At 34.2% G+C, this 15,597-nt stretch overlaps 3 protein-coding genes and 1 pseudogene across 3 annotated transcripts; 2 read left to right on the forward strand and 2 right to left on the reverse strand.

Moving 5' to 3' along the window:
* The first annotated feature begins 1,092 nt into the window (after positions 1-1,092).
* Positions 1,093-3,344, forward strand: LOC11410166 (O-fucosyltransferase 23). The gene is made up of 3 exons (XM_003594410.3): positions 1,093-1,199; positions 1,661-2,496; positions 2,614-3,344. Exons 2-3 carry the CDS (start codon positions 1,773-1,775, stop codon positions 3,207-3,209), a joined length of 1,320 nt encoding a protein of 439 aa, XP_003594458.1. The 5' UTR covers positions 1,093-1,199; positions 1,661-1,772; the 3' UTR covers positions 3,210-3,344.
* A 771-nt stretch (positions 3,345-4,115) lies between these two features.
* LOC11413851 (protein argonaute 2) lies at positions 4,116-9,772 on the reverse strand. The gene is made up of 3 exons (XM_003594411.4): positions 9,282-9,772; positions 6,959-8,168; positions 4,116-6,125 (listed from the first exon to the last, which is right to left on the reverse strand). The coding sequence occupies exons 1-3, from the start codon at positions 9,700-9,702 to the stop codon at positions 4,667-4,669; spliced, it is 3,090 nt and encodes a 1,029-aa protein (XP_003594459.2). The 5' UTR covers positions 9,703-9,772; the 3' UTR covers positions 4,116-4,666.
* A 1,313-nt stretch (positions 9,773-11,085) lies between these two features.
* Positions 11,086-13,229, forward strand: LOC11410167 (glycosyltransferase family 92 protein RCOM_0530710). The gene has a single exon (XM_003594412.2). The coding sequence runs from the start codon at positions 11,397-11,399 to the stop codon at positions 13,086-13,088; it is 1,692 nt and encodes a 563-aa protein (XP_003594460.1). The 5' UTR covers positions 11,086-11,396; the 3' UTR covers positions 13,089-13,229.
* A 1,845-nt stretch (positions 13,230-15,074) lies between these two features.
* On the reverse strand, positions 15,075-15,209 carry LOC112419554 (uncharacterized; annotated as a pseudogene).
* Positions 15,210-15,597: the final 388 nt, after the last annotated feature.

Raw genomic sequence — 15,597 nt, forward strand, 5'->3', positions numbered from 1 at the left:
AACCAAATATTCTATATTTACTGGGACTAAAACCAATTTTTTTTTATAAGGACTAAAATCAAAACGCCAAATATTTGTAGGAATCATTTCCATATTTAAGCCTAACAAAAATATCCGGTTATCTCTAAATCAACAATTTTGAGGAATCTAAATTGTGAAATAGAGATCAATAAATATTCTAAATAAATTGTGGTTAATATGTTTGAAATGAACATGTCATGAACAATATCTCAAATATGGATTTAATTGATTCATGGTCGAGTTTTTTTTTTTTTTTTTTTACCCTAAAGTATCTTCATCCTGAAACCAAGGACATTTGATATAGAGAGATTACTTAAACAATTGATCTCTTCCAACAAAAAGATGTTCTATACATATCAATTACAGATCTAACTTATAATTACATGCTTAAGAAACTTAGTTATCTCTCAACTATATCACACTATGTTAGATTTTTTGACAAGACACTATATGATCGTGTCTTATTGGATACAAACATCATCGAGTTTGATTGGATTTAAGGTTATGTTTGGATCTAAAAATTGACTCCAAACAAATGTTAGAGTTAAGTTTCATGTTGTTAAATGAACTTGGATCTCGTTCTAAAAACTAGTTAAATGAATAAAAATGTCAAAACACATCTATACACTCAATCGTCTAAGAATGAATCTAAACAATATAAGACTCCAAACAAACTACAAATAACTTCAATAAAACTCACAAAAAATTCATCTTAACTCGTCCTTTGTCCACCCTACACCTTGTACAACCCTTATTGGCTCCATTTTATGTTGAGTAGTGATATTTGAACAACCATTTTTGACAACTATCATGACAACTTCCTTTTCCTCTCTTTCTATTGGTCAAAAACAATGGAAAGAGAAAAAGGAAGAGAGAGAATAAAAACATAATGTGAGTATGAAAGAGAGAATTGTCAAAAGATTGTCATAAAATGGTTGTACAAATATCATTTCTCTTTTACGATTCCATTCCATTACACCCCACATTTAATTATAATAACATTATTTTCACACCCTCTTTCTCAAAAATAATAATATCATTATTGATTTAATTCTGAGTTTCATTCCATATGGTTGTTTTGACACTCATCACCCCCACTCTGTTCTGTTCTTCCTCTGCGCTTTTCTCAACCGCTGTTATTCAATTTCAATCACTCATTCATAATTCTCCAGACAAAGGTAAAAATATCAACATGCATGCATAACCTGTTATTACACATTCCTCATTTCAATCTTTTTTTCTTTCTTGTTATTATTATCCTCATATAATCTGCATTTTTTTCTTTCTTGTATTACTTTTTCACAATTCTACATTCTCATATAATAACGAGGTTTGTTTTCAAGATTCATTCACATGCGTGACATTGTTTTGGCTTGTTCTGAATTGGTCTTTCTTTTGGTTTCAAAAATATCTGCATCTGCATGCAACATTTTTTCATTTTTCTTAATCTTTGTTTTACTTTTAATGAAATTGCAATGGCATGAAGTTAACAACATTGAATGTATCGCTACAAATTTGAATAAAAATCCAATCTTTTTCACATTACAAGTCCCTATACTATTCTGGGTCAAGCTGATTCTGTTTTTTTTTTTTTTTTTTTTTTGTGTTGCTGATTAGTACTTTTGGATTACTCTTTCAGATTGTGAAAAGGGCTTCAAAATTTGATTTTGATGTTGTTGATTTTTGTAAGTGATTTATGCTATTGTGTGAGTTCTTAAATTAAAACAAACTTGAAGCTTTTGCATGGAGTGATGGAGGTGTTGTTGAAGTTATTTGGTGGAACTCTGAATATAACTACAAAATGCATGGTTTTGCTTGTTACTGTTTTGATCCTTAGAGTACTTCTTTTCCCTGGCTTTGGTGGAAATGAATGGAGAAATTTCGTCTTTAACGACAACCTAACTTCTCCATCAATGAGTTCTTATGAATTTGAAATTAGGCAATTTAAGTTTTTGGTAGTTCCTCAGCTTGTTTGGGGATTAAACAATCAGAAAATCGCGTTCGCAAGGTCTTGTCTTACTGCTAGAATGTTGAATAGAACCCTTTTGATGCCTAGCTTTAGTGCCTCCCTATTCTACAAAGAAATCGATCAATTGCAACCGATTTTGTTTGAGAAAGTATTCCAATTTGAAAAGTTTAATGCACTTTGTAGTGGTTTTGTTCAGTTAGGCCGGTATAACAATGTCTTGAATAGAACCCGAGTGCTTGAAATGACGAAAGGGAGTGGAAGGAAGTGGACATTGGAGAGAGATTTATCACAATTGAAGGAGTATAGTAAAGGCTCTTATGATGATTACGAGGTAATTGAAATTATAGGGAAAAACCCTTTCTTATGGCATGATCATTGGCCTTTGAAAAACTATGGAAAGGTTTTTGAGTGCTTGCTTTTGATCGATGAAATTCGTAACGAAGCGGAAAGGGTTGTGTCAAGGATTAGGGAAGTTGGAAACACTCAACCAATAGAACTGCAAAAAGGTATCACCATTGGTTGTCTTTAAACAACTGGTTTTTTCTCCAGTTTTGGAGTTTTCAACGTTATATTCTTGTACTTGATCGTGTTCCTTAATTTCTCTAGTTGTTTTTTCCCAACAGATAGGTCTTCCTCTCAGCCTCTTCCATATGTTGCTGTTCATATGAGGATAGAAATTGATTGGATGATTCATTGCAAAAAGTTAGAGCAGAGATTGAACACAAATCAGATATGCAGTAGCAAGAAAGAGATAGTGGAAAGAGTTAGAAACAGTATAATTGGTTTGAAAAAAACACCGATTGCCGTTTATCTTGCAGTAGCCGATAAACTCCTTAACAATTCTTCCATAATGGAAGACTGGGGAGAAGGGTTTCTTCCTTTCGAGAAAAAGAAACTCGGCGTTGAAGGAATTTATAGCAAGTATCCATATCTAATTCAGTCTGCAATTGACTATGAAGTTTGTTTACAAGCCGATATCTTTGTTGGAAACAGTTTCTCCACATTTTCAAGTCTTATAGTTCTTGAAAGAACACAGAAGATGATCGGAATGAGTGTCGCGAGCATGTGCGAAGCTGATGTAAGATGGCCTTCTTATGCATACAATATACAAGGTGAATCAAATGGTGCAATGAGATGGATTACAAATATGTCTGAATCAAGTCTTCAAACAATAAGCTATGGCACCAATCATATCTATGATTGCAAGGGTCATATTTAATTTTCTGCTTCTGACATAAAATTTTGAGTAGTTTAGTTTAACGGCCTGATTATTTTGTCTACACATTTTTCACTTCCAGAGTTTGATTAGCACACTTCATAGATGGTAAAGTAAAGCATATCTACAATCAATGAATATATTTTACATTTTTTGCATTTAAGTCAATTTTAATTTTATTCATTTTTAGTCCTTAAATATGTAAAGACAGTGTGATTGTGGTCTCGTTGACAGTGTCAGGAATGCTGCAGTGTAAATTCCAAATTTAGAAATGACTTTCTGGTCTTTTGAATTTGCATACTCCAGAATGCATCCATCCTTAGTTTTAGGTTTCAAGCAAGTAGAATCATGTACCTATGAATAAATAAATAAATTAATCTAATAGGTGAAATTGAACTGCTTTGAGTTGTAGCCCTAACATGGATTAGGAAGGGGGAGCACGTGGACCTATGATCTGGGTGGGGAATTAAAATAGTGTTAGAGTAAAGTGTAGGGAAAATTATGTTGAATTCTAGCTCTAAGAGGAGACTTAGAGTTAGACACCACGTAAAATTGTTTAAGAGGATGCCTAACTAACTTTTCGGTCGGTTCAAAATGTTTGTTTAATGACAATTCAAGCAAGTCATTTGTTCAATTTTTTATTTGGAAATGTGAGTAAAAGAGCAAGTCGTTGTATTTTCTCATTATACATGTGAATGGAAATGTGATTACGGGTGAGTACTTGCAGAAGAGCATGCATCCAAACTATTTTTATAAAGATAAAATTGCTTATTAAAGCTTAGAATGTGCAAGAATGCCACTTTGTGCAGGTCACAGATGTAACATTTATTTGTTTTGTTTAATGTGTAAAAGGTAAGGGCGCGGGCGGACGTGTCAAAAAGCGGAAGTTCCAAGAAAGATTTGATAACAGATTCCGAATGTTTGGGGTTACAATATCATTAAGTAATAATCAATGTGCACATAGCTTACATGTTATCAATCACAATCTTTACATGAAGTATAATTTTTGTCCAATTTTCTCACTTCCTCCTTTCTGAGATGGTGGTATTTGTGTCTCTAAAAGGCTTCTATGCAAGTTTGAAGATTTACTGTAGATGTCGAAAACTATGATACCAGTGTAACAATGAAACATGATGCTAATTGCTAACACGGCATACCTCAAGGTGCAGGAGGTCCGGGAAGAGAAAGGGAGTGCCTAAAATACGACCTCATTTGGAGATCAAAATATTACTTGAAGATCTAGGCTTTGAGACCAGGTTGATTGGAGCCCGTCAATTTTCGTTGGAATAAAATTCCTCTAAAATGGAAAGGTAAGCTAGAAAACAGACTCATACGCCGTTAGATTCACACACAAACTACTTCACTGTTTTCAGTAGAAAAAACAGAAGGCATATATATGTGAAGACAGGAGTAAGTCATAAGATTTTCCCCCAATTCTGTATGAGTGGATAATAGGCCAACTAGATGAAGAACATAATGTTTTCCAGGTCAGCATGCAGCCTGTAAAATCCCTGTTCAAACGAAGCTGTCGGTGGAATCGATGATGAATCTTTAGAAGACAAATATGTTCTTGACTTCTTAGGTTGCATCCCAGTCTTTGCTTCGTGGTATAATCGTCCTCTATAAGCAGCAAGGTCAGCATAATACACAGGAGGGACTAGAGACACAGGTTTAGTGCACCTTGCAAAGGTGAAGCACATCTCATAAATAAGTTTCTGCAATTCATCAGATGTAAACTTGTGCTCATCCCATAAAACATGATAGTGGGTGGGCTTGCTTGTACCTAGGCTTCCATAGTAACTACAAAGGTAAAAGTCAAACTCAAAGGGGTGAGTAACTTTTGTGTCAACAACCGTTCCCGGTAAAATATTGCCGCTAGAAGACCCATCCCTCCAACTGTCTGGAAAAAATCGAGTTTGATGTCGTTTTTGTGCAACAATAAGAGTGATCGTTGGGAAATAATTTAATCTTTGGAATGCTCTCTTCAAATCAAGTAGCTCTTCATTAAGAACCATGTCAAACTGGAACTCGCTCACCCCATCACGAAAAACAACAATTTTTTCAGGCCTGACTCCATTCTTCTGCCAATAGCAACTAACAAGCTCAACACAAATCTCCCCAAAGTTCAATATTTTCTCACTACGATTGAATTGTGGGCAAACACGTGCCGCATAACGATTTGCAGCAGGCCAGTTAATGGTTGCAACCACAGCAACAATTGATGGACTCTTGTTGTCTCGCGAACCAGGGTGATTGACATCAGCCCCTATAAACATAACATGTTCTTCACCCTCAAAGTAAGGGAGCCTGTTATTGAGCTCTACATTACTGCCTCCGAGCTTGGCATTGATTTTGAGAGCAAGATAAGTATAGAATTTGTCATCCCCTTGATTAGCACTATAAGACAAACAACATTGTGTCACTATACCAACTTTGGTCTCAGAAATCCACTTGAGGTATTTGTAACCTGGACTTTTATTAGCCATCACGCAGAGAAGAAATTGTAAGCGACCTTGGTTATATTTACAAATGTTGTTGATTTTTTCAAGTAATTCAGATAGCAAGTCATGACTCGTAAGTATCTTCATTGAAGATTCTTCATACCAAATGGGCTCCTGCATATAGATACCCAACTTTTTGTATTTACCTATAAGCTTTTCAACGAATTCCTTTCGTCTTAATTTTCTATTATACGGTCCAATACTGGTGAAATCAAGAATGCCCCAACGCTCAACTGGTTTGCCTTCCACCATTGATCTTCCAGAAAGGTTCCAGTGACATTTATCTAGATCCACTGTTATTTTGACATTCTTGCCATTTGGATCACCCAACTTCAATTCCGGAGGGCCAATTACACGTCCGAGAATAGTTGTCATGGTCGTGCTGACTCTCATTCCAAAGTTCTGAATAAGATCACCACTGCCAATGAAGAGATTGTAAGTGAGACGTGTCTCCAACAAATAAGAAAACCAAGATAAAGGACAAATAATATACACAAATATATTCAGACATAAATCCAGTTCTTATTTCTATACAAATATTTCAACCAATAACGTCCAGTATCATGTAAAGAAAGCTGAAGAACTGTTAAGTTGCACTTATAGACTAAGCTGCTATAGCAATTGCTACTTCGAGGATTCATCATGTTTAATTATTCATGACTTGAAAATCAACTGTCAGCACTACATTATTCCAATGCAGAAATCATATTTCATTAGGAGTCCGTATATTTTCATAATTTCATTAGGAATCTTGCAGTGTGATTCTTATTATCTAGCTAGGTATCTAGTTGTAAATTTAGCAATTGTGCTAGGAACTCCATCAAATATTATATTCCCTTCTCATCTTCCCAAGAAAGTTGACTCTCTTGGTTTTCATAGACTTAATAGGTTCAGAGATTGCTGTAAGAGTAAATTGTAGTTCTTTCCTACTAGCAAGTAAGTTTGTTTGCCCTATCATTGAATTCCTTCTGAACGATCTCTTGTTTAGATTATCTAAAGAATTTACCAACTACCTCTTTGCAGTAGGACACCTAGTATGAAGTTTGTGGGGTCATTTGCAACCTTCTTCACACATGGGTCAAAATTGAAGGGTGTATATAACATGCAATTCATCCTTTAGATAAGTACCTAATGATACATATCCATCATTGCCATTTCATGCATCTTGTAACCAATAATCAAGGAAAGTAATAAAAGTACCAAAAGTATTAAAATTTAGAAATAATACAATTGAACCAACATTCGCCTTACCCGCAAGGTCCATCACTAGATTGCACCATCTTCTGTATAGCACCCTGCCGCTCACTTGGGTGAGCTAGAGCCATTGCCGTCAATGTCTTTGCAGAAATACCATCTAAACGCTCCTTGGGATACCTTTGGCCTTCAGCTAAAACACAAAATTCCATCGGTACATAGTTCTTCTTGTTGCCTTTCCCTAAATCTAAACAAGGAATATCTTTGTATACAATGTCCTTGTCATATTTGTCATTAAAAAAGCTAAGAAGACCGACTTCCTTTTCAAGTTTCCAGCCCTTAGTATGGTCAATGGGGAAAGTGACATACCTTGTAACTGTAGGTGTTAATCCTGCAATGATATATTTTTGTTGGGATTTACGGTGTGTCACACTAACTTTCAATCCAATAAGCACTTCCTCAACGTATTTCCTGAATTTTTCAAATTCACCCAAGTTAAAGTTATCAATACGCTCATGCAAGAAATCCACGACTGACATTTGCTTTCGGAAAGGCACCACTGAGTAGTCTACACATAAGGACAGACCCTGAGATGTTGGTTTTAAACTATGATGAAACCCCCCGACTGCGATTATTCCAGGGCGAAGTTCCTTCATTACCAAAGGAGGATTTGTGGGATAGAAGTATCTTCCCACAGAAATTGTGCGCCTAACGGGGTTCTCTTTTATTACCACGTCCATCCCTTGCAAAATATCCCGAGGCAGAGAGAATGAATGCCCACAAAGATAGTCCATTAACTTGTGAAGTCGGAGTTTATTAAGAAGTGTTATAGTAACACTATATGTAGTGATTTTTTCGTCCTCTCCTTCAGAGATCTCCACGGTAATGGTCTCTTCCGGTAACTGCACTGCACTAAAGATATTGTTTGCACCGTCATGTGCAGTCATGTCCAAAGGAAACTTCTCAGGATCATCAGAAAACAATTTCTCTTTAATCATGGAAAGATCATTTTTAGATAACTTCTTAGGCTGGCCAACTTTTGAGGAAAACTTTGGTTTGACAGCAACATTATAATGAAATATTATACTCCTTGGATCGAACTTAACAGGGAAATGATTGACACGGAGTGTGCTTGTATGAACCGCTAATGTGCCACCACTGTCAGGTCTCCGAATTGGTGAAGTTTTATCCTCTTTTTCAAGTGCCGGAGATGATGAAGCTAAATTGTCTGATATCTGCAGTCTTTCCAGTTTTGGAACTGAATAATCTGCTAGGAAAAATGGAAAATGAACAGCTAAAGAAAATTGGCATAATAAGTAAACAAGACTTCTCAAAAATATATATATATCCATCAATGGACAGATGCTTACATAGAAGGTCAACATATGTCAGAATTTCAACAAAGTGAATGACTTAAAAGTTACAAATCCTAGTTTCTTAACAATAAGCCAATGATTAAAAACTAAATAAAAATTGAGACTATTTCCTTCTTGTTTTCATTCACTATTAATAAACTATTGTTTTCGTTAAGAATTACAAAAACTACAAGTTTTCATTTTGTTTCCAACTTTCAAGAGTTTATTGCAATAAAAAAAACAAAGTGAAAACAACAATTTATCAACTAGCATTTCTCAATAGAAGAAGTTTATCCTAGTTCCTAGTCTTATTATAACACAAATAGTTAGTAGTCTTTGGTGTTCAAACAGATTTGAGCAAAATAGATTATTATGACATGCTCTCTTTATTTTCAACACAACCAAAATCTATGGAGCAACAACACTGATGCATATGATTATATTCAATCGCTTCCATTTATCAAATCATTACCGGTGTTGACGTATTAGTGTCAGTGTCGTGTCCACAGTCTGTGTATGCTTCGTTGTTTCATAGACAAAATATACCTTTTAACCAGTATTAGTAACTTGTATTGCAGCACATGTTTTAATTTAAAATAAGGATGTAATAACACATTTAGAGCAAAGCAAAGCTTTCTTATGAATAATTAGGCTCTGTTTGGATAAACAGCTTAAGTAAGCACTTATAGCAAAATCACTTATTTCTATGACAATAGATAAAATAAAGTCACATTGTTTTCATATACTCCCCCCGTCCCTAATTATAAGACCCTTTTGTTAAAATCACAATTTTATCCTTAAGAGAGAGAGAGTTAGTTTATGTTTTCCATATGCTACTTATTGCTGATTGAAGAAAAAAATGTATAATAAATAAGAGCATGTATGTAAAGAAATAATTAATGTAGTTGGAAATAACAAAGGGGTCTTATAAAAAGGGACAAAAAAAAATTCTCAAAAGGTCTTATAATTAGGGACGGAGGGAGTAATCAATAATCATGTTATAGGCGAGAGAATATTGAATATACCTGACGATGGAGCATTTCGCTGCAATTCTTCAACATTTCTATCTCGATGAACACCACCGGAACTTGATCCCACCGTTTTCTTCACACCATAATTTCGATTCCATGGATATGCGGTAGCAGTAGCACTAGTATCAGACCTTGATCGTCTCCATTCCGGTTCCCAAACACTACTTGCATTCACCTTTGAGCTTCTCCATTCCAGTTCCTTTTTCTGCTCCTCTATTTTCTTTTCACCTTCATCGCCGGTACCGGAAGGAGAAGGAGAAGCGGTTGGTTTCCCTCGCCGCCATTCTGGTTGGAGTGTAAGGGTTTGCTCTCTTCCTGTTGAGGCAGTTCGGCGTCGCCATTCTGGTTGCAGACTCACCTCGTCGGACGGTTGCTGAGTTCCTCTTCCGCCGTAACCCTCGCCGGCGGCTTCCATTGGGGGCAATCACTTGATCAGGGTTTGGATCAAAAGCTCTAATAATTTTGAAAAAAAAAATACTACAGTAAAATTTGAAAAAATTGAATTCATTCAATATTTTATTTTACGAAATAAGTATACTTTCGATAAAAAATGGAAATTTTTATTTTACTTTTTTACCAAAATTTATAATAGTTTAAACTTTGAATGATTTTGAGGAAAAAATATCTAATGTAAAATTGTATTGATGTGGTGTCATTTAATTTTGGTTCGATTTTAGAAATACTAAATCGTTCTTATTTGATTAATTATGATAATTTGGATTGGATTAATTCACTCAAGTAGTTTTATTGATATGTAAATATTTATTTATATTGTGTCAAATAATATCAATATAACTCAAGAGTACTTTGTTTCAAAAAAATAAAAAAACTCAAGAGTACTTCTTCAAAAAAAAAAAAAAAACTCAAGAACATTTGTATAAAATGGTACGAGATCTCTCGATTTAACTAAATATTTTAAATTAAATCATCTTAACATGCAACGGTATTAAATCTTTTGAAGAGAAGTACATGATACACAACTAAAAAAATCAACATATATAACATACTAAAAATTCGTATTATTCAATAATTTTTTGACAAATAATATTATACAATAATGTTATTGCCAAAAATATATTATTTTAATAAAAAGTCGATCACATTTAGAACATAGGAAATAGAAAAGAAAAAAAAATATTTATGTATTACCGTTATGTAATTTTGTTTTTGACAAAACAATTTCTATAACATTTCATTGATCAATATATGTTGTATATAATTTGCGATCAACCTCATTTGTTTGCCTCGTAATAAATATAACACTATAGTTACATAAAAAGAAGAAAATACAGTTTTATAATTATGCAACATAACATGAAATTCCTTCAAAATCAAGAGGAACTACATTACGCTCATGGGGGCTCAATTGAGTGCCGACAAAAAGTCAAGAACACCTCGATCTATACACCATTTAGTTCTAGCAAGTATGAATGGATGACTCTCATTTCGAATACAATAATATAGCTTTCAATTAGGGAAATATCTGACTTTTAATTAATAGACAAACAGTAAGACTCTCTTATCTAATAGTTCCTTATGTTGAATCACCATTAACACATTATTGCATATTTCACTTTCTCATCTCCTCTCCTCTCCCGCGTAAGGAACAAAAATTTTGGAATTTGAAAAACCCATATACAGTAGAGATAATGAGCCTTCTAATCTTGACCCCCGATTTTAAATCCAAAGACTATTATTTTCACTTGATATCATTTACGAAAAGTTATACATTGCGCATATATATATATATAGATTACCAAAATGCGTATTTAGATTTTTATTTACATATTTAAGTGAGTTGATATGCATGGTTTGAAATCTACGTAATAATTTTGGGATGCACATATAAGAACCAAAGCGACATGTAAGGTGCAAAGCAAAAAGAAAACAAGAAGAGTTATAATTTTAGACATATGCGTTCTCATTCTTCCACTCAATCCCCGAAACTCACTCTCTTTCCCGTGAGTTCTTTCTTTGACATTCCTCTTTGCAGAAAGAAAGAAAATATTTTACAAACTTCTTATTCAATCAAAATTTAACGTGTGTGTGACATGAAGCAACCCAAAGAACATTACTATTACATTTTTCTTCTCGTTTTGGGTTTCTCTCATGAAAGATCATAGAAAACATAGCAGAGCCATTTCATGGAGCACATTCTTTTGGTTCACTATTGTGGTTGTCTTATCTTCCATTATCTTTACCTCCCTAATTATTTCATCCATCCACCCCTTCTACCTCCCTCGATTTCACATCCCAATTGCAGCTTTGAAATGGCCAACTCCAGTGCCACCCCAAATCACAATTCGGGAAACAGTTTTGCTTCCTGATCATGTTTTAATTTTCTTAAACTACCCTTTATCTTTTCGCTATCACACCAAACGTGACCTTCAATGTGTTTACTCTTCAGATCATGACTCAAAACCTCGTCTCACTCAAGAACCGGTTCAACTTTACTCGATTAGGCTTCACGAACAAATTGTACGTTGTCCAATCCCTCCACGTGGTGAGAATATATCACTTATGATAAAATCCAACGGTCCCATTCAAATAAAAAAGTCGTCAATCCATAATTGGGAACCACTAGTCTACGAAGCTCTCTTCGATCGCGACAACACCACCATCGTATTTGTGAAAGGCCTTAATCTACGACCAGAGAAATTAGGTGAACCCTCTAGATTCCAATGTGTATATGGTTGGGATTTCACGAAGCCGAATTTCTTATTTAAATCTGATGTTCTATCAGTTGCTCAAGAGATAATAAGATGCAAAACACCTATCAGCATATTAACACAAGTCCAATCCCAAAGCCAAGCTTATGTTAAAGTCTCTATTCAAGTTGAAGGCAAGAAAATATTTCCCTCCATAGCAAGGCCTGAGCTTATTTCATCACAGAAACCAGCAAGGCGAAGAAAACCGCACGAGCTGTGCATTTGCACGATGCTCAGAAACCAAGCACGGTTCATCAAAGAATGGGTCATGTACCATGCAAAAATTGGAGTTGAACGTTGGTTTATTTACGATAATAACAGTGACGATGATATAGAAAATGTGATTGGATTCTTACAAACTGCGGGTTACAACGTGACATGGCATCTATGGGCATGGGTAAAAACTCAAGAGGCAGGGTTTGCTCATTGTGCTCTACGGGCCCAGTCCTCGTGCGAGTGGGTTGGGTTTATTGACGTGGATGAGTTCTTCAACGTAAAGATACAAGGAGGCTTGAAACATGTTATTTGGCACTATTCAAAGTCGAGAGACAATAATGTGGCTGAAATAAGAACATCGTGTTATAGTTTTGGGCCTTCAGGCCTAAAGGAAGTGCCACGTGAAGGAGTCATGATGGGGTACACGTGTCGTTTGGCAGAACGCGAGAGACATAAGAGTATTGTGAGACCTGATGCACTTAATCAAACACTCATTAATGTGGTACACCACTTTCATTTAAGAAGACCTTTTATGTTCACTGATGTAGAAAAAGATGTAATGGTCATTAACCATTATAAATATCAAGTATGGAAAGTATTCAAACAAAAGTTTTATAGGAGGGTTGCAACTTATGTCGCAGATTGGAAAAAAGATCAAAATGTCGAGTCTAAGGATAGGGTACCCGGTTTGGGAACCAAACCAGTCGAACCCGCTGATTGGTCAAACCGATTTTGTGAGGTAAGGGATATGGGGTTGCGAAATTGGGTTTTCAACAATTTTATGGATAGACGCACCCATCTTTTTCCATGGCAACCAGAGTTTCAACGTCACATAATTAAAAGGAGACGAAGGCGAAAAGAAAATGTCATTTTATGATGTGATAACTTTAAATTATACAATATTTACATTCTTTTTTCATTGTTTTTCTTACAATACACCGTATTTTGAGGTTTCTCATCCTACATGGATGTAACTTTGTAGATGACCTAGATGATTTGTATATAGTGTAATTACATTATCAACTAGTAGGTTTAGTGTTATTATTTAAACTTAAAAAGCAACATGTATTCAATTAAAATAGTGTGATTCTCTATTTTTTGTTGTTGTTATACATGTTACAAAGTATTAAATTTTTGAAAGCAACAATATTAGAACATATATAATTTATTAAGTACAGAAATTTCTTTCTTTCTGAACCATACTGATATATCTTTAAAACAAATGCATATAATCACTTAGAAGGAAACTGTTTATTCTCAAATACCTATCTGCACCAAGGGTATCAAAAGGTATTAAACTGGTAACTGATTGGCACAAAAGAAGATACTCATGGAGGAATCTAGATTCAAAAATTTTATTACTTTTACTCTCAACTAGTTTACAAAGTCTTAAGACTTTTGTAAAGTTCTGATGAGACAATTTGTTCAAGAACAAAGAGAGTGCATACTTAGGTACTTGAGTTACACTACATAGTTTGAGATATGGTAAAAGTCAAATGCATGGCCGTCCCTAAGAATTTGGAGGCTCAGCTCTGGGAATGAAAAGAGGCCAGTGATAAAATTAAAACGTTTTTTTTTTAAAGAGCAATGTTCTATTTATATTTTTTAAAAGATAAATATAAGGTGCGGTATATATGTGGTACACCCAAAGGTGAAAATGACTACCGTATACATGAGGAACCCCCACCTAACACCAAATGCAAGAGGACCTAATTCTAATAGGCCTAAAAGGCTAAAACAAGGGGACAGAAAATGGCTGAGGGTATTAAAAACAATTGGAGGACAGTAGTACCAGTGGGTATTAAAAAAAAAATTGAGGCCCATGATTGAGGGAAGCCCAGCTCTGTTGAGCTGTTTGCATCCCCTCAGGGCCGGCCCTGGTCAAATGAAATTAAAAATTTACTTGGCTATGATGATAGTTATTAGTTTCAAAATCTTGATATGAAGAGCACTACTACTACTAATGCATTTTCCTTAAGCTTTTGTATGTTACCTTAGATGTCAATGAAATAAGAAAATCTAGTTAAATCCACTACAAAATCGTAATATGTAGCAACATCTATAGCAATAAAGTTATTTGGCTGAAGAAAATTATGTTTTGTTTGTAAATACACGGTTGGGAAGCCATTAAATTTTATAATAATTTATAAATGAAAATGCAAACGTATTTCAAGCTATACAAGAAGTTGTCAAAACACAAGTGAATCTATCAGAAGGAAATATTGAGTATAATAATACATCTAGTGAATTTCCCACAAATATTTATGATCCCGAGCAATGGAAAATATTGTAAGGATCCTAAATTAAAGAGTGAAACCATGTGTTTAGTAACTTATGTGCTTTAAATTTTTATTACGAATGAACATTTGGTACGATATTTTATTTGTTAGGAATGAACTAAATATATGTGAGTCCTAACCACTAGGAATAAAATGTGTGAGCGGGACTCCCGATCACTATGCTACTTAAAAAAAAAAATGAAGTTACATAATTTTGGTTCAACAATTGAACATATGCATATATACTCCATCATTTTCATTCTTTATGAATGACTTCTTTTAATCCTTGGATGAATACAGGATATCAAACGGCATCTTAACTTTGAGTTGAAACTATTAATTATATTCCCATCCGGATGGTCCCTTACATAATAGAAAAAAGATGTAATAGGAAAAGAATCACCTAAAAAAACTAAAAATGTAATGAAGATTACCACGTGATGACGTGCACAGTACATGTAGAGACAAGACGGGACCATACCATGCAGATTATTCATCCACCTCATCTAAGTTTTGAGCTTAGATAGCCGACTTCTCTTGCTCAACTCTTCACTATTAAAAGAAGTTTTTTTCTTCTTCTTTTTTGGTGGTATGCTTCGGCCCATGCATCCCTAAAAAAGTAATTTAATATTGTATGGACCATTGATCCACATATCAGATATTAAACTGATAAGAACATATACTACACTTGATCTTAGTCAAAAGACCGAGAAAAATATTACTATTAAAAGAAGTTGAGTTATCGGCAAAAAAATAATTAACTTTAATATTCTTAACACTTCGCAACATAATTAAAGATAATCCGTAAAAAAACATATAATAAGAGATTGATTTCATCATATTTTATTGTTGCTAATTCAACTTTTTCTAGTACTAATGATCATATTTTATAGAATTTCTTCCATATAAAAGCAATATTAAGTTTTTGTGTGACATTTTCTTTCAAATTTTATCCTCATTAAACTATTCACTTATTTATCAAACGAAGTAATTGAATTTTTTAAATTTATATACATATATCTAAAGTGGGTTTAAGTTTTAGTTTAGCTACTTTTTCTTTCAATTTTATCATTGATTTAAACTATTTTATTCAATCAAAAAACTAAA

The sequence above is a fragment of the Medicago truncatula genome, chromosome 2, assembly GCF_003473485.1.
Source record: "Medicago truncatula cultivar Jemalong A17 chromosome 2, MtrunA17r5.0-ANR, whole genome shotgun sequence".
Taxonomy (NCBI): Eukaryota; Viridiplantae; Streptophyta; class Magnoliopsida; order Fabales; family Fabaceae; genus Medicago; species Medicago truncatula.

Excerpts from the sequence above, each read along its gene's own strand:
- LOC11410167 (XM_003594412.2), top strand. The coding sequence starts at position 11,397 with ATGAAAGATCATAGAAAACATAGCAGAGCCATTTCATGGAGCACATTC.
- LOC11410166 (XM_003594410.3), top strand. The coding sequence starts at position 1,773 with ATGGAGGTGTTGTTGAAGTTATTTGGTGGAACTCTGAATATAACTACA. Across the intron at positions 2,497-2,613 it reads ACCAATAGAACTGCAAAAAG|ATAGGTCTTCCTCTCAGCCT; the intron begins GTATCACCATTG and ends TTTTCCCAACAG.
- LOC11413851 (XM_003594411.4), bottom strand. The coding sequence starts at position 9,702 with ATGGAAGCCGCCGGCGAGGGTTACGGCGGAAGAGGAACTCAGCAACCG. Across the intron at positions 8,169-9,281 it reads GCGAAATGCTCCATCGTCAG|ATTATTCAGTTCCAAAACTG; the intron begins GTATATTCAATA and ends TTTTCCTAGCAG. Across the intron at positions 6,126-6,958 it reads TCTAGTGATGGACCTTGCGG|TGGTGATCTTATTCAGAACT; the intron begins GTAAGGCGAATG and ends CTTCATTGGCAG.